At 39.3% G+C, this 19188-nt stretch overlaps 1 protein-coding gene across 2 annotated transcripts; it reads right to left on the bottom strand.

The window, feature by feature from the left end:
- Positions 1-536: 536 nt before the first annotated feature.
- LOC134213771 (multidrug resistance-associated protein 1-like) lies at positions 537-14759 on the bottom strand. Of its 2 annotated transcripts, XM_062693090.1 has the most exons (4): positions 14622-14759; positions 14321-14560; positions 13702-14231; positions 537-4903 (listed from the first exon to the last, which is right to left on the bottom strand). In XM_062693090.1, exons 1-4 carry the CDS (start codon positions 14658-14660, stop codon positions 1519-1521), a joined length of 4194 nt encoding a protein of 1397 aa, XP_062549074.1. In that variant the 5' UTR covers positions 14661-14759; the 3' UTR covers positions 537-1518. The 2 variants fall into 2 exon arrangements, with proteins under 2 accessions (XP_062549074.1, XP_062549075.1); XM_062693091.1 differs by lacking the exon at positions 14622-14759 and having other exon boundaries at positions 14317-14452.
- Positions 14760-19188: the final 4429 nt, after the last annotated feature.

Below are 19188 nucleotides of genomic sequence, written 5' to 3'. Positions count from 1 at the left end.
GAGTTTAATTTATCCAAAGTGGACCCTTGATCAACTCAAAATTGAGAATATTGAGTTTACTCAAATTTGGGATATTGGGCTGAGCAGCCCTGGTGATGTGCTTGCATATTGTTCTAGTTTTGACAACAAGCATGGGAAAGAAAGGGAAAACAACCCAAATTTGGGTAAAAATTTTTTACGATGCTCTCATTAGTGCGTAAATTGATCTTAAATTTTGGGTTGATTCATCTGTCCGTGTAGTATTTTTGGTATATTTGATTAAATGGTGGTGTGGTGCAAATTGGTCAACTGACTCACTTTTACTAAATATGTTGTTGTCACTTTTACTAAAACTGTTGTTTACAACAGTGCGAGTCCCGGGAGATTAAGAGAATCGGCAGAGATAATCGCCCAGGATGGAGATCTTTCAAGTTCGCTTCTTGCACCACTTGGAATACGTAGGAACTTAGCAAGAAATCTATTTTCGGATTTCGCCGATATTGCTGATCTCCAAGGGAGGAAGGTAGGTATTTCGTTTTACAGTTCAAATATGCATGATTTTCGTTTTCTTCGGTTTATTTCACATTAATCATACAGTTGTACGTATATAGAATCAAGGTAAATACAATATCATCGAATTTGAAATGAAAGAGGTAAAGAATTTTAATAATAATTAAATAAAAATCTCTATTAAAGAAAACGTTAATGTTAATATGTTGGGTTAGATAAATTTTCATATAGGTGAACAGAGTGCTTGTTTTTTTCTTACTATCAATCCAGGAATATACTTCAGATGGTTAAAAAAAAAAGCGTTCATGAATTCGTGATCTAACGCGTTCACGGTGTATTTTTTCGTGAACAACACTCACGGATTCGGAAATACAGTCACGTTTTCTGGAACGTTCTGGAAAACGTGACTGGTGTTCCCGAATCCAAGAATTAAATCACGGTGTATTTTTGCTGGTTCACGAATTCGGGAACGCTTTTTTTGCGTGTGAAAAAATGATTACCGGATGTGTTTTGTCAGATTCATGTTCGACCAAATACAATGAAAATAACATGTATGAAACTTTTTTTGATTTATAGATTGATAGAAACTGTAAATTATTTAGATTTATTGACGCATATTCTAAGAAAATCATTAAAATTAATGTGTAATAAAACTGATACGGTCGCAATAGTTATAAAAGTGATTCCTAATGCAGCCATCCCTCTCATTTCTAGTTTTTTTAGTAACACGAACTCCAACCAGCAAAAAACACTTAATAATATTACCACTTAATAATATTCATCTTCCTACCTGACATGACTGCAAGGACGTGCCCGACGCCGTTATACATCGTTTAAATGCTTGAGTCACTGAAACATGCACACTGAGAATATTGGACCAATACCAATTGTACAATTTCACTGATTCTGGTTAATCACGAAGTGGCGATGCAGTGCAGTCAATCCAAGCTCCAATAAGCTAAAATATTTGTGTATATAAACATTTAAAATATAATATCTTAAGTATGGCAATTCTCATAAGTACAAGTATCATAGGTCCATCAGATCTCGATCATCAAACCTGTTCGGCTGATCATATTTCACGACCCGTCCTTGCTGCATACGCAGCACTCGATCGACTTGTTGAATAGTGTTCACTCTGTGGGTGATCATCAGAACCGTACAATTCCGAAAAGCACTAAACAACACATGCTGCATAGTTTTCTCTGTGTCCGTGTCCATCGTTGAAGTGACTTCATCCAAAATCACGATCTTCGATCTCCGAAGAATGCATCTTGCCAGGCAAAGCAGTTGCTTTTGTCCCACGGATAGGTTTGTTCCACGCTCGTCTATTGTGGTATCCAGTTGGTTCGGAAGTGTCGCGACCAATTGCTTCAAGTTGCAACAATCTAACGCTTGCCAAAGATCGGAATCGTTCAATTGTTCCCTACATGGATCAAGGTTTTCTCGAATGGTGCCTGAAAAAAGCAGTGGGCACTGAGGAATGATCGTTAGATTGCGTCTCAAGTAACGCAAGGGAACTTCTTGGATGTTGATTGCATCGATTTTTATCGTCCCTTGAGTATGCGAAGGATACAATCGAAACAATGCACTGATTAGACTCGTCTTTCCAGCTCCTGTCCTTCCGATAATTCCGATCTTTTCATGAGAATTAATCTTCAGCGTTATGTCTTTCAGTGCGACATTATGATGGCTATACTCCATGGCAAAATCATTAAATTCTATTATACCTTTATTTGGCCATTCTGGGGGAACCGATTTCCTACTGCAGTCCAAGGACAGTTCATTCGGTTCGTTCAAATACTCATCGATCCTCTCTAAAGAGGTAGCATTCTCTTCCAGCAGGGCAGTCATTCGGACCAAGGCGTTGAGCAATGGGATTAACCGAAGGGCGTAACTTATGCTAACACCAACGCTGGAAGCCCCGATAGTTTCTTCATTATGAACGGCCAGCATTGCCACGAAGTAGATAACAATCGCACCTATGATCTCCAAGCGGATACCCAACCATCTGCTGGATGCCAGATACAAATAGAAATAGTGTTGGTGGCGATCCAAAACTTTCATGAATTCTCTTCGAAATTGTTCCTCACTCCGGAAGGCTCGGATCGTTGAACGTCCTTCGCGAGATTCGTTGAAGTGCAGAATGATCGGTGCTTTGCTACGGGCCTCCATGCGTTTTAAGTGTCGCGACGTTTCAAGATGGTAGAACAGCAGGAAGTAGTAGACGACTATGATCGCGATGAGAACAATCACGATGTACACCGATGTGTCGAAGCAAAATAAGATGAGAATGCCGATCACACTGGTGAGGTTCGTGAGGAAGTCCCGCATGTGAAGTGATATTTTGGAGTCCACCACGTCTAAGTCGCTGGAAAAGCGGTTCATGATTTGACCAGAACTTCGATTATCGAAGAAACTCATCTGCTGATGTATGGTGTTGCGCAGTAGTTTGTTATGAGTTTGCTTGGCTACGGAGATTCCTCTCATAGTGATGAGAGTGCTGTTGCACACCAGAAGGAAGATCAATACTACGATAAAAAGTGCGTAGCCTATGAGATAAAAATGATCCTCTGTAGTGGCTGATTGGTGATCGATGAGGGACCACTTCGCTAGCCAAATAGTGGAGAAAATATCACAGACTGGGATTGCAATATTGAATATCACGATCAACCCTGCAGATATCGTACCAAGCATGATGAGATACTTTAAATACACCTTTGGCGATACTTTGATGGTGGTGTCTTTTTGAACCTGGGTATGGGACAATTGAGTACCATTTGATATTTCTGTAAAGGACGGTTCTGCAGTTTTTATGGAGGCACAGGTGGAGTTTGATTCTTCATTGTATTTATCTTTGTATGATAGATATGTGTGACGCTCGGATATTCGTCCGTCTTCCATCATTACAATCAGATCCGCGTCCTTGAAATGTTGTTGGTCTTGAGTCACCATAATTATCGTTTTGTTTTCCAATATACCTCCTTCACCGAATACTTTTGAATAGATATATTGCGAGACATCTGAGTCAACGGAACTTAATGGATCGTCCAAAAGGTAAAGATCAGCATTCTGATAGATAGCCCTGGCCAGTGCAAGTCTCTGTTTCTGTCCTCCAGAAATAGTTGCTCCCTTTTCTCCTACAATAGTGTCATCTTTATTTGAAAATAATTCTATATCTGCACGTAGAGCACAGGCTTCAATGACTTTATTGTAATAGGGTTGGTCTAGTTGCTCACCAAATAAAATATTATTTTGTATTGATCGGTTCAAGACCCATGGCTCTTGGGAAACATATGCGATGGAGCTGGTCACGTTGATCGATCCAGCAGAAATATCAATTTCACCGAGAATTACGGAAAGCAGTGACGACTTGCCACAACCAACTGGTCCAGTTAAAATGACGAACGAACCTTCTTGCACTTGTAAATTTATTTGATCAAGTATCGATTTTTCTCCGTGATTCACACACACTTGTTGAATGGAAACTAATGAGGAGTCGAATGCCTTTCTACATACAGTTAACACATCTTCTAATGTTTCTGTAATTTGTTGCGATTGTGCCGTGGCTTTGATATTGTGACTCACACCACCCAGTGGAAGTATCTCGTCTGCTTTAAGAAACTTCCTAATTCTTGTGATGGAGGCTTGCGTGGCCGTCCATGTGGTAGACAGTATTGGGAGCATTGACAACGGATACTTCAGAATGTTGAAAAGAGCGATTGAGACAAAAACTGCTTCAAGTGTTAAATCCTTGGAATTTCCTGAAGCGATCATCAACCCAAATGAGGCAAGCGATACCAAGAATGGTGAAATGATGCCGAGAAGATATTTGGGAGCGTCCCAGTAGACGATTTGTTTTAGCGTTTGCAGCTCATGTTTACGATGCCGCAGTATTCTGCTACCGATGAAACCTTCCCAGCAAAAGAACTTGATCTGCTTAATCATCCCAAATGCCTCGTTGGTCTGTGATATTCGAGGATCTTTGCGATTCATGAGTTCTTTTTGTAGGATTTGCAGTTTGTCGGTGATTCGTTTGGTTAAGTAGATGGTAACAGCCATTACCACTACTCCGATCATAGCCGAATAACCTAAAATGGCCAACAGTCCGAAAATCGATATTGCGATGATTAATGGTCCAGACCATATCAAATGCAAGTTGGGAAGCAATTCGACGAACTTTGTCGAATCTAACGTCAGTAGGGTAATGTCGGTGCCACTTGGATGCTTCAGTTTAAGCGACTTGTCGTAGATTAATATCATGAGGATAGATTTGATTTTCAACCCGACCTTCTGTGTGTCATACAAATATTTTCCGTTCAACGCTGCGATCGTCAACGAAACGATCAAAATGCTGATCACGTAAAAATGATTTTCGGTGGTGAAGGCTTGGCGATCATTGCGTAGAATTTGTCTGAAAATAGATTAATATGTGTATTACTTTACAGATGAATTACAAATGCTTTTCAAGGTTTTCAATGAGGACGGAGGTGTTATTATTGTAATCAGAGGATTCGTGGAGACGAGCTTTTCACCTTTCTCGTACACTAAGTAAACACATTAAAAAAGATTTAAAAAAAAGTACACTTAGTGTATGTAAATGTAAATAAACATGTTCGTTCCAAAACTAAATTTTTATAGGAGACCCATATACCAATATTCAGTTCCATGAATTGCGGTTATGTCTGTTTGTATGTGTATTAGAGTGGAGCATCATGGTCAATTTTTCAAATCAATGGTATTTTTGAAACCATTCGGGCTCCTAAACAGTTGTGCAATATCTTAGTCCGAATGGTTGTTTCCTCACTTTCCACGTCGCGTTTGAAGTGCCAAATTTATAACACATTGTGTTCCAATATTTTTCTGAAAAACTCCCCTTGTTATAATTTTGTTTCGCATTATTGATCGGGTCTGGTGCGCGAAAAATCGCTGACGAAGTTCTAGCCGCATTATTTGCCAATCGGCACAAGGGCCGAAAAAATCCTTCACCAGTAAAACTTATCACCGGCACCATTATCAAACATTCTTTCGCCATGTTCTTCTTCTTCTTATTATTGGCATTACATCGCTCACTGGAACACTGGCGCCTCGCAGCTTCATTCAGCACTTCCACATTTATTTTACTGCGAGGTTTCTAAGCCAAGTTATCACTTTTGCATTCGTACATCATGAGGCTAACACGATGATACTTTATGCCAAGGGTAGTTGTGACAATTTCCAAACCGAAAATTGTCTAGACCGGCACCGGGTTCAAACCCAGCCACCCTCAGCATGGTCATGCTATGTAGCTGCGCATCTTACCGCACGGCTAACGAGGGCCAGGTTCTACCGTCGTCATAAGTCAGGGACGTAACGGAAACGAAACTGCCGGCCATCGGCAAAATCCAAGTGTGTTCAGAAAGTGTCCATGAATAAACCGCCATGCTCGTGAAGCGTTCGTCAGACGTCGGCAACCGCCGAAATACCGCCAAACACGTGCGGTGCCCACCAGCTGTCGTCAATAAAAACGTGAAGTTGTACTCGTACGTGAGTACGTGGGGAGTTTCAGCGAGCGACAGCGAACTTGTGAGCCAACCAGTAGTAAGGTGGCCTAGGTCACAACACCAGAAGAAGGACCTCTTGATTGCGTACGTCCCACCATGTAACACTATTCTTGATGCTGGCTTCCTACCAACGCAGAGGAAGAAACTTCTTAATGCGGATGTCCCACTGCGCAGAAATTGGATCAATCCGATACATCATAGCCCCATTATGCTTACAAGAATCCCACCACGCAAGAATTATGATGCATTCGATCCACAATAATAATCGCGTCCCACTATCACAAAGCAAGAAACTCGTGAATGCGAGTATCCCACCACGCAGCATTGCGATCAATCCGATCCACAATAACGTCTCACCTGAATTGCGATCAATCTGACTCTCTTCAACATCATTTTCATGCGTTCCACCACGCGGAATTGCGATCAATCCGACCCACAATAACGTCCCATCAGAATTGCGATCATTCCAACTCTCTATGACATTATACAACACATAGGAAGAAACTCTCGAATGCGGGTGTTCCACCTTACAGAATTTTGTTTCATACGATCCACATTAATACTATTCTTCATGCGCAGTACGAGACACTGAAGACGACCTTACTGTTGAGGTCGAAATACGTATTTGTCAAGGTACAAATAAGTGGTAGAATTAAATGGGATTGTACAAACTCGTCTTATGACAAGTGAAGACATTCCACTAAAAGCTCAAAATAATTTTCTTAATCGTTCTTCTTGCCGGCGTCCCACCATTGCAAAGTAAGAATTTCTTAAATGTCCCCCCACGCAGAATTGCGATCAATTCTATCCACATTAACACAATTCTATATGCGAACAACCCACCAATGCACGATGATGAGCCATGCCGGGAATTAAGAAGGAAAAAAATTCATCTTGAAGATCATATTTTAGGAACAAGGTGTTAGCAATATCAAAGCGTCGCAAAATTATTTTATTGGCTTTTACGGTGATAATTATACTGTTACTATAAACATTTTGTTTTTGACGAATGAATCACATTCAGTGGTTGGTTTCCTACCCCGCCGCTGCCGTATCCAGGCGCTTACGTATATGATAAAAAATAGTCAGCATGAGTTAACCACCTGAAGTTTGTATGGACGGATTTCACGCAGAATGACACACCGACCAAACTTGATGATAGTTCATTCGATTGAAACTTGTCACATTGTTTCGGTATTGGAGATAGACTATTTTAAACTAATTTAAAAAATCGACCCTCGAACTATGAAAAGGTTGAATGTGTTTTCGAGCAAATTAATTTAAAAAAAATGCATCTCAGAAACCATTCATTGTACGAAAAAACTGTTTTAGAACGAACTGTATAGGGCACTGCACGGAGACATCTCTTTCTCTTTCGTTCCTCATAAATTTTGACGTTTACTGGCCTTGTTGTTTTCTAATTTCTTTGCAGCGAGAAAGGGACAAAGTAGTCCGTGCAGTGCCCTATAGGGGACTAATAGAGCTTGAGAATGGTAGTATGCTGTGGCCGAGCACTGACGTATTTTTTTCACGCATCGTGTTCTGTTGCCAAAGAAAAAAGGAAAATTTTAATGAAAATTCAAGTTTGTCTATGATCTTAGTAAATAACATTGTTTGTAAAAAGTGGTGTAGTGCAAAACAAAATATTTGTCATTCCTCTGCAAACCTGAGACGTCACGTTCAGGAAGGCCCTAATGGACAGGATTTACTCAAGCTATACCGCCAAAAGAGTCGAATACAGTAAAAAAAGTCGAATCGACGTTGCAGTTCAGAAGGATGATCCAGGAGATTCCCTCCATTCACGCGGGTTGCAAAGTGCTTTCCCCTGAATATACAGGTTGCGGGTAACCCAAACGAGGTATGATGATTTTTCGAGTTCGAACTGATCAACCTAAGCAACGGGGACAACAATATGGTAGGTAAAAAATGTTGCTGAGTGACAAAGGTTTGATACTGGAAAAATATCGGTAAGCTCGTTCCTCTTTTAATTTACGTTCAACCCTTTACAACTAAACAATTTTTAAGCACACTGAAAGATTTTTTTCACCAACATATAAGTGTCGTAGTGCCATTTTCAATAATAATTAAAACTTTGAGAAGCGTTGGTATAAACTATTAAAAGCTATACATACTTTCTGAATCTTTTATCTAAATGAATATTTGGAAACTAATGAAGGCGTTCGTTCATTAAGGAAAAAACAGATCTATATTCGTAAAAATATATGTGCTTTTCTTAGCCCACGAACATATTCCTTCTCACAATTCAGAATAGAGTCGTTATTATCTGGGTTTTTTAGCACAGCTAACCAGCCTAGTAAGGAAACTGAAAAAATATTTAAAGAAATTGGAGTCATTTTCAGCTCTGAAAAATATTGTTCATGCTCAATATATGTATGGAATAATTCACGATAATATTGTTTTGGTATTCCTTTCGATTCATAAATTGAGTTTTAGTGATACTAGAGCAGGAAATGATTTTCTTGGTCAATTCCTTCATACATATAGATAAATTTATTTTTATTTTAACTAAATGTTTTAAATGTGACTCTACAAAATAGATTGTTAGGTCAGAGCTTATCAACATTTTTGACGAATTCAATTCGAAATATTTATTGAACTGTAACACGTTATTAAACAGATTCGTATAATCCGCGATCATTCAAGTTGTCATATCAACTATTTGTTTAGTAATTCTTGTCTAGGAGCATGTTTTTATCTTTTTTAATTGTCTTTTTCTATCAAAACAATATGATGCATAAACAAATTATTGGTTATTCTATTCGGTCCACAGCCATACATGCATATGGAATATTAAAGCAATCGGTTGTTGTTTCCTGAAATGTCATGTTTCTTGAACGATCGAATGTGACAATATTTATGATCGAATGTACTAATATTTCATAATAAAAAGAAAACCTTAGGAATAATCCCTGGGCTTTAGATTATAACTCTCCACAAATATTGATATATTCTAGGAGAATTGTAATCTGTGCTGGTAGGAGTCTACGAACTGGGGGTTGGAATCTATTTGAATACACATGAAGAAAGTGGTGTAGATTATGGGAAACGAATTGTAAGTTCGTATACTCCTATTCGGTTTCCTCAATGACCGACAGGGTGCGTGCTACATGTCGCGGATAGAAGCTAAGGGAGGTGTGGTATAATTCGACTGAATTTATTGAATAAAGAGCCTTTTAATAGTCAGTCAATTGTGCTTAGCCTCCTATTGTGTTGTAACTGAATAATGTCAAAATAGATAATCGATACAGACACCTCCTTTCACAACAATCTATAATTCATTTAAATGTATTCAACATTGGCTCCGTAGCTTAACGTCCTATGCGACATAGTTTGTCCCATCCCTGGAGGTTGAATTAGCAAGGAGTGACACTAATGTCACTCCCAACGTCACCTTTTCATATACCCCTTAAATGTGGAACGGTTGGTACGGCTGTCCCCGATTCTTCCTTTCGTGAATTCAAAAGTTTTCGTGGATCACGTTATTCATTACTGAATAATTTGATTGCCGGGAATTTATGAATTATCTCCCAATTTCAAGCCTGCACGGTGGGCCTGGCCATTTTAATATTTGTGTCATATTTATAATATGCTGCAAATATTAATGCTGACAAGAAAATGCTCGGAAACACAACCGACATTTGCAGGATGCTTTTCAATACTGGCTGTGCATGTGCTAAGACAAGACAAGACAAGACAAGAACTGTAGGGGACTAATAGAGCTTTATGGAGAAAATATTACACTGGTAAAAAAAATATTTTACACTGAAACAAAAAATCGATATTCAAATTAAAAAATTGAAATATCTCAAAAACCCATGTTTATATTTACACCAAATTTTTGCCACAAAAACTTCAAAATACACATTTAACCGACATCAGGTCAATGGAGAAATTAATAAACATTAGTGGAAACTATTTTTGGCTCATTTTTGAAACATTGACTATTTACATAAAAACACATGTATTTGAACAGAAAAGCTGGTATTTATTTTCTTCCTAAGTATTACCGTTTTTGAGATATTTCAATTTTAATTTTCGAAAACTGAAAATAAAAGTTTGTATTCCGCCATTTTTAAAACTTACTCGCGATTCTCCATCACCAACACTAAGTTTCCTGATTCGTACATGAAATTTCTAAAATTTATACATGGTTGTGCACACACACAGCTTCCTGTATGGTCTTGAAAACATAAACTTTAGAATCAAGAAAAGTGAATCAGCTGAAAGGAGTTCTAGATTACTTTGAGAATTGGTCGTAAGTGGAAAAGAGAGGCTCTCTGTGTTCATGTTCTATTTTCCTAATAGACAGGCGGATTTTTTGGTACTTTGTCACTTCAGCACGCTGGTCAAAGCTTTTGACTATGAATATCCACCAAGAAATCCGAAGTGAACTTTAATTTAGGAAGCGTTTTCGGACATGTTGTCGCTTACCATCCTTTTTTACAGAAACAAAACCATTTTGCCCTGACATAACCCTACTTACAAGATCGCTGTCGAACCGTGCCCAATCCTATCGTTCATGGTTGATTTGATAGGTTAGGTTAGGGTGGTTCAAAAAATCGATTTTGCTCCACAGTGCTCATCTGATTCTTTACCGTGTTCTGAGTGTCCTCTGAAAATTTGAGCTCATTTGGATTAAAACTGATTTAGCACAAGCCGTTTTAAGTTTGCATGCAAATTAGTATGGGGAAATTTATTTTTTCCTTATACTGTTAATGGCGTTTCCCCATTAAGCGCAGGTTAAAAGAAAACCTACATAGCTAAAAATAATACTCAACAGCTTTCACCCAACGAAAATCTCATGTTGATTAATCGCCCCAATAATTAGTAATCGATTTTAATCTATACCGTGGATACCTGATAGAAAACCATGAAAAACGAACCGTCGAATGACCAGTTTTGACGCTAAAACTAAAATGTCCCCTTCTACAGGTTCCCGGGGACAATCCGTAGGTCCCGGAAGCGGTCAAAACCGTCACCGGTCCATTTTATACACATACCTAGCTTCCTGATAGAAAACCATGAAAAACGAACCGTCGAATGACCAGTTTTGGCGCTAAAACTGAAATGTCCCCTTCTACAGGTTCCCCGGAGACAATCCGTAGGTCCCGGTAGCGGTCAAAGCCGCGAGTGGCCCATTTTATATTCATACCTCGCTTCCTGATAGAAAACCATGAAAAACGAACCGTCGAATGACCAGTTTTGACGCTAAAACTAAAATGTCCCCTTCTACAGGTTCCCGGGGACAATCCGTAGGTCCCGGAAGCGGTCAAAGCCGTCACCGGTCCATTTTATACACATACCTCGCTTCATGATAGAAAACCATGAAAAACGAACCGTCGAATGACCAGTTTTGGCGCTAAAACTGAAATGTCCCCTTCTACAGGTTCCCCGGGGACAATCCGTAGGTCCCAGTAGCGGTCAAAGCCGTCAGTGGTCCATTTTATATTCATACCTCGCTTCCTGATAGAAAACCATGAAAAACGAACCGTCGAATGACCAGTTTTGACGCTAAAACTAAAATGTCCCCTTCTACAGGTTCCCGGGGACAATCCGTAGGTCCCGGAAGCGGTCAAAGCCGTCACCGGTCCATTTTATACACATACCTCGCTTCCTGAAAGAAAACCATGAAAAACGAACCGTCGAATGACCAGTTTTGGCGCTAAAACAAAAATGTCCCTTTCTACAGATTCCCCGGGGGCACCCCAGCGACTTTAGGATCCGTCTTTTTAATTGGTTTTTCATTATTGACGTATCAGAAGACTTTTGAAATGTAATCAAGATCGGTCAAAAAGCTTGATTCAAATGAATTTGTGGCCTGGTCCCTTTTAAAACTCCCGATCGGCACCGATTCTAAACAAATGGCCATATCTCACTTGGTCCTGGTCCGATTTCGAATTTCAACATATGGTTCCAATCAGAAAGAGCCCTACTTTATTTATGGTTACTAATATTATTCTATTTTTAACCACAACTTATCCTAGTACCCACCACAAATTCACGGTTCTGAACCTACCTTAGAAAAACCCGGAATATCTCCGGTATCCGATGACCATGGTCGGTTCCTTGGACATATGGTGAAACTACATTAAATTTCTAGTTCAGGCATCCCTGAATTGTCAAAATCGGATAATAATTGACATAGTTCCAACACATCTAATTATGCCCAAAATTTGCCTATCCCAGTTATTTTGGACATCCCCTGTAGAAGGTGGCGCGTGGACTCAAGGATGGCTGTTCAGGCGCAAATAAGAGGTGGTCCAAGGGATCGGAGTCGGCTTCATGGGTCATACCGGTGGCCATGCTCTGTGGTCGAATTTTCGATCCTTTTATCGAACAAGTTGCCGCGCGAAGAGGGGTCCTCGTCAAGGCTGGGGCAGGCGTAAGCACCGCGTCGGCAAGTCCCTCTGTGTGCTGGCGAATAGACCCTGTCGCAGAGAGGTCAATTTGGGGTGCACGCGGCATCATCATTCTTGATACCAGTCGTGCAGAGGGAAGCAGGCGCGAAGCCGACCATTCCCACCTTCCGAAGACATAGGGCGTGTTAAGGCCACCTGGAAAGCCGGCAATGCGCTGGCACGATACCATGGTGTTCTTCTAAAAAGCGAGTCACGATGTTCGGTGCTGCAAGGACACGCAGCTAACCTCGAGGGTGCGTTGTGCACTGGCCCCCCTTTGAAGCATTACTTTCTGGTTGTACTGAAGGGACTATGGGCTTGGCGGCAATGGAAACGGTTTAGCGGGTCGGGGATGTAGTCCTGCCTCCCTCGTTTGCTGTTGGAGGTGGCCCCTAACCCCGCACTTCCTGGACAACCCAGGATGTCTGTTGAGCAGATTCCCCCTCCATTGCTTAGGAAGAAAAAAAAAACACACACACACAAACACGTATACGTAAAAAAAAAACACACACAAACACGCACACAGACTCACACACCCACACACACACGCACGCAACTCATTCCGATGAACGGGCCTCTTTAAAAGGTTTATTTCTGGAACGAACATACGAACATATACCGTGAATACTCATATTTCGGACGCACACAAACTTCGGACACCCAGATTTATATGGAAGTTTTTTCTGAAATATTTCACAGAAATGTTTCAACTTTTTCGTCCAAAGGACTGTATGTTTGGAATAATTTTGTAATATTTAGAGCACAGTTAGCCATGTCGTTTTAAAGAAATTGTTTATTTTAAAGTCAAACAGAAGAATTCTGCAATAAAAATATTAGCATTGAACGTTTTGTAGAAATTAGCTGTTCGAAATTTTAATACAACGTGTCCGAAATATGAATCAGTGTGCGCGTGTGTTCGAAGTTTAGTTCAAAAAGAAGTCAAACAATTACAGTTTTAGTGAAGTTTATAGGCATCGAAGAAGGAATATTAACTCGAGAATCAAATTCTTTGGCCCTTACTTTTTCGATTAAATTGTGTTTGAATGGACATGGTTAGTAGCTTGTGTTTAAATCCTTTTTTCTCCAAGAAAGTCCTTAAGTGTCCGAAATATGAGTTTGCACGGTAGCTTTTGCGTTAAATTTGTGTACGAGAAAGGCAAACCTGAATGAACAAAATTGTTATTAACTTTAAAAGAAAAGCAATCAGAACATTGAAAAGTATTCGTAAGGGCATTATTTAACGAATTTACCTGAGAAGGAACGGACATACAAAGAACAGCAGCGTCATAAATAAACGGTTCACTCCACTGTAGATCAAATCTCTGCAGAAAGGTCGCAGCAGATTGCACATTGTTATTTCCGGTACGTGCTCCGACTCTCCTCTAGAAATCATCTCATACTGATCTTCGACTAGTGTTTCTCCCTTTGTAAAGCATTTCATCAACCGTTCCCCTGTCATGCTGGTATCCAACTCTCCAAGTTGTTCAAATTGTGAACGATGCACGTTTCGACTGACTCTGCTGAACCAACTGAAGTACATTATTCGAATGAGATTTGGTTCAACTCGATCGACGCTTTCCTCCCGTCGTGTCACATTAGAGTACACGATTAGTAGCGCAAGCGCAAGCAAGACTCCCGCATGCAGCATGCCCCCGAGTGTCAGTTGGTCGACGATACGAATACAGTTGATCAACAGCTCCAATGACCAGAATGACAAAAGAAATGTCTGATCACCGACATTGTAATGTTCACCGCAATGATGCAGCGCCAGTGTGATACACTAAGACGAGACAACGAAAATCTAGTTAAGATTGAAGTATCATAAATTGAGGCGGTGATAACGGAGATAAAGATCCCACCTATACCTACGTATGATAGTGACTTGAAGCTTCGCATTATTAAGGGTGTCTCGGGAAGCCCCACATCCCATAATAGGGTTATTACTATTAACACTGTATTTAAAATACTTTTCACCGACAAAACTAACAGATCTAAAGTACTTTTGCATTGTTTACTCGTTTGATGTCGCCGGTAGTAAAGAATCTCCGACGGTAGCAACAGCCACAGGAACACGTGCGATGGCAAATATATAAGACTGGACGTGATGGCCTGCAAATGAGTTGCACTATAAAATCAACATCAATCCAAGCACAAAGTTAATTTCATTCACCTGTTCCGAGAAATAAGTGGCAATCTGTTCGAATGCCATTGTTGTTGCACCAGCTCACTGCACTTTGTTTGCTTTCATTTTTAAACACAGTACTGTAGTCGGCAGTGTGCGATGTGACCGAACCAAAAGGAATTCTCATACTGACTGACCGACACGGACACCCACTGCTGTGCGCACAAAGGAATGGTTCGATTCAAAAACAGAGAGCGTTCATTCGAATGGCGAGAGCGAAATGTTGAATGAAATTACTTCCTGCGATCGCATATCAGTCCCATCTTTTTTTTGTCGCTTCAAAGCTCTATAATGAACGTATTTACCATAGTATTATCCAATGTAAGTGGTAAATAATGGTAATGCTTGTCGAAATATCTGATAAAAAAAAGGTTAAAAAAAGCCCACATTGAAAATGACTGCTGATGAATCTTTATTTTCATTATATATTATGGGACACATCGGCGGTCGTTTTAGGTCAATTGATGTTACATGGGACTGATATGCGATCATAGACAGAATATGGTTTCCTTTACTATATAGATAAGCTGCACTTCAACGACCGTAACGTATTGACAATACTCTGATAGAGAAGATTGATCTTCGTCGCAAAAGTAATTCTTTGTGAAATTCGAGAATGTTTGATAATCTGATATTATGTTTCAATGTTTCTAACCTTCCTTGATTTTAATTGATTCACATCATTACTTGAAATGGATCAAGAACAAATCAAATTTTTCGTCAGCCTGTGAGTTTATAAAAATGACTAAGACAAGTTATATATCATTTTTATAACGGTTCGAACAGATCATCACAATTCCCCAAAGAGATCATAATTGCTTTTCATCAGTGTTGGAAATCTTTGAGCCTATGAGCTAACTTTTATCTACTCAGTGAATGAATAAACTTTTATTACCGTCTCTTTTTCCACGGAATTTTTACTCAATTTTTATGAAACAAAAACGGCAATACAATTTTACTTAGTCAAAGCGTAGTGTCAAATTGGTGGTGGATCACCAAGCTTCTCCACACGATCATTATAATCTTTATTAGATGACGTCCAAACAGGGAAAGAGAGCTATTGTACATATGTGCTCGTTTTTATACAATTACACACGGATATCAAAATTCTTATGCCAGCCCTATGTTATCTAGAGCAATTGACGAGTAGTAGGAAGTAGAAGGTAGTTAAATGGTTTCTCTCAAAAACAGAAGTAGAGGAAATGCAAAACGCTCGCAAACATTTGTTTTGCCTGGGGTTTCATTGCGCATTTCCTTTCGACAGCTCTTTCGTATGATAGTTTGCATGGTTTGCTCGTTTCGAGTCAAGATGCGCAATACCACCCATGTTTTTGACCACTTGCTAGGTAATATAACAGCAATTGGGAAAAGAAACCGCGCAAAGTGTTCGTGAAGCTAAGCGCGTCTTGTGCTGGGCAAAGTTTTGACGTACGAAAATGTGTCAATTCTGCTCAACTCTTTGTTTTTACTACATAATTTTATTTGCTAATTATCTAATGCATGCATTCATCTCTTAGACTAGGTGTTCCGTGTTTTCTTAACACTATCATCCTTATTTGCTATGTTACATTTTTAGTTATTATTAATACATTTCAATTGCCTCTGGCAGTTAGGATTTTTTTTCTGGTTAAATTGAACCATGTAGGAATTACAATGTTTTAAACTTAAACTAAACTTAACCTAATTTATAATAAGGGTACAAGGAGCTAATCGTTGCAATAGAAGATTGTAGCGATTTTTGTCTAAAATTGGGAATTATTTTGTTGGACATTTGTTGCAATGTCTCAATATTAGAAATTCTATGAAGTTCATTGGTACTATGCCACGGAGGCAACTTCAGAATCATTTTCAAAATTTTATTTTGAATCCTCTGAAGTGCCTTCTTTCTGGTATTGCAGCAACTAGTCCATATTGGCACAGCATACAACATGGCTGGTCTAAAAATTTGTTTGTAAATCAAAAGTTTGTTCTTAAGACAAAGTTTTGATTTTCTGTTTATAAGTGGATATAGACACTTAATAAATTTGTTGCATTTAGAAGGCATTCAATGTGCAGTCCTAAATATTTAGCTTCGCTAGACCAATTAATTGAAACCCTATTTATAGTGACAATATGTCTGCTAGAAGGTTTCAAATAAGATGCTCTCGGGTTATGTGGGAAAATTATAAGCTGAGTTGTGGAAGCATTCGGGGAAATTTTCCATTTTCGCAAGTAAGTGGAGAAAATATCCAAACTTTTTTGCACTCTACTACAAATGACACGAAGGCTTCGCCCTTTGGCTGAAAGGCCCGTGTCATCTGCAAACAAAGATTTTTGACACCCTGGTGGTAAATCAGGTAAGTCAGAAGTAAAAATGTTATACAATATGGGCCCCAGTATGCTGCCTTGGGGGACACCAGCCCTTACAGGTAATCTATCAGATTTAGAATTCTGATAGTTTACCTGCAGTGAGCGATCTGATAAATAAGCTTGGATCAGTTTAATAATGTACAGAGGAAAATTAAAATTCATCAACTTTACAATCATACCTTCATGCCCAAACACTATCAAATGCTTTCTCTATATCAAGAAGAGCAACTCGGATATGAGGCATAATACAGGCCTTCTCCAAACTATTTATATTATTTAGTTCACTTTTGTTAAAGTGAACTAAATAACATTCTTGAGAAATACCCCTCTGGGAAGTACCAGAGCGAGATTTCTTTTTCATCTTGATTACTTCGACTGGTGAAAATCCAAGTAATTGAGTATTTTCATTTTTAATTTCATCCAGTGATTTATCATCACTGGGGAGACCTTTCAAGACGACTTTGAACAATCGCTCAGTTTTGTCGTCGTATGTGAAGATTTTATGGCGCTTCTCAGTTAAATACAGAAGAAGACGTTTGCGATCGTCAAAGGATCCCGGCAAATCGCGGCAGTCACCCTTCCTGACAATCTGAAATGAAACCTTGATCCCCTGAAGGTTATTCAAAATCTCATTCCTAAAGCCAGAAAACTCGGCAACAGATACCACAATTGGCAGATTCCTTTGCTTTTTCGCATGAATCGAATCACCTGGGCTAGAGGTAGATTCTATTTGGTCATTTTTTGCTGAGCGTGGAGACGTGACCTTCTAAGAGGTTTTTTCCCAGAACGGTGTCCCTGCAGGATTACCACCACTTGTCGGAATTTTACTTCCGCAAACGGGTCCAACGTAAAATGAAGGCACGGGTCCTTGCAAAGATCGTAACGGGATCAGTGGGTACAAATAGCGCTGAGAAGCACTGTTGAAATTAAAATAGCTTCGGGTAGTATTAAAAACATCCTTCCGCAAAGAGAGAAAAGAACCGCACAGCACGATGCTGTCTGACTGCTCAGCGATTCGTTCGCGTTAATGTGCGGAATGGCATAAAACAACAGTTTCTCACGGGTGTTTGGGCAAAAAGACAATTGTATTTTAAAATGATATGGAAATGCTAATATCATCTTCCAAACTTAGACGTACATGTTTCATGATAGAATTAGATGCGAAAGTATAGAATTGATAGTTCCGTTAGGATACGGCAGGCATGAAGAATGTTTTTTATAGAAGTCGATTTGAAAGCGAGCGGAGGGAAATATTTGTGATGGCACATATCGCACGACCTTCCTTCTGCCAAGCTCCCGTATGAAGGAGGAGGGAAGAATATCAGTGTGGAAGCTGATATATCTCCACTGGCTTCCACACTGATATTCTGGTGGATTCTGATGGCTTTTCCGCAAACGTGACCTTTAACTGGTCTTGTTGTGTAGGGGTTATCACGCCTATCTAGAGAGTAGGAGGTTGAGGGTTCGAGTCCCTCCAAGACACGTGGATTTTTTCTTTTTCGCAAATTTCATATCAATTTGTCCATTTCGAAACATGTGCTGTGCATATGCACAGTCAAGATATTTAACAAAAAACACTGTATATTGTTAATATGTTTATCTTAAATGAAATTTATCCACAAAAAACACCAAAATTTGCGACCATTCGTTCGATTGGAACACCTAGTGGTGTATTCCCCAAGTAGCATTTTAAGATTTATCATGCTCTATAAGACGTTTTGATGACCAGTTGCTGATAAAACTAATAACTCTGTCAAAACCTCTTCATAACATCATTAAGATGCTTGTCATAAGACGAGTTTGTACAATCCCATTTAATTCCACCACTTAATTGTACCTTGACAGATACGTATTTCGACCTCAACAGTAAGGTCGTCTTCAGTGTCTCGTACTTGACTTGACTTACGAGACACTGAAGACGACCTTACTGTTGAGGTCGAAATACGTATTAATCAAGGTACAAATAAGTGGTAGAATTAAATGAGATTGTACAAACTCGTCTTATGACAAGTGAAGACATTCCACTAAAAAGCTCAAAATAATTTTCTTAACAAAACATTAAGATAACTTTCCGGCCTAATGGACCAATCTAGCAGAAGTTTTCAAAACCGCATTAAGAGTAGTAATAAAACTGCAATAAAACATTGTATTGAATTTATTGATACTCTATAAGAGGTTGTCGTGACCATCATAAAAGTAACAATAA

This window comes from Armigeres subalbatus, chromosome 2, assembly GCF_024139115.2.
Source record: "Armigeres subalbatus isolate Guangzhou_Male chromosome 2, GZ_Asu_2, whole genome shotgun sequence".
NCBI classification, from domain to species: Eukaryota; Metazoa; Arthropoda; class Insecta; order Diptera; family Culicidae; genus Armigeres; species Armigeres subalbatus.
This window is presented reverse-complemented; position numbering and strand designations above follow the sequence as displayed.

Coding starts and splice junctions, on each gene's coding strand:
- LOC134213771 (XM_062693090.1), bottom strand. CDS start 14,660: ATGGCATTCGAACAGATTGCCACTTATTTCTCGGAACAG. Junction 14,232..14,320: donor GCTTCAAGTCACTATCATAC/GTAGGTATAGGT, acceptor GTCTCGTCTTAG/TGTATCACACTGGCGCTGCA. Junction 4,904..13,701: donor GTATGTCCGTTCCTTCTCAG/GTAAATTCGTTA, acceptor ATCTATTTTCAG/ACAAATTCTACGCAATGATC.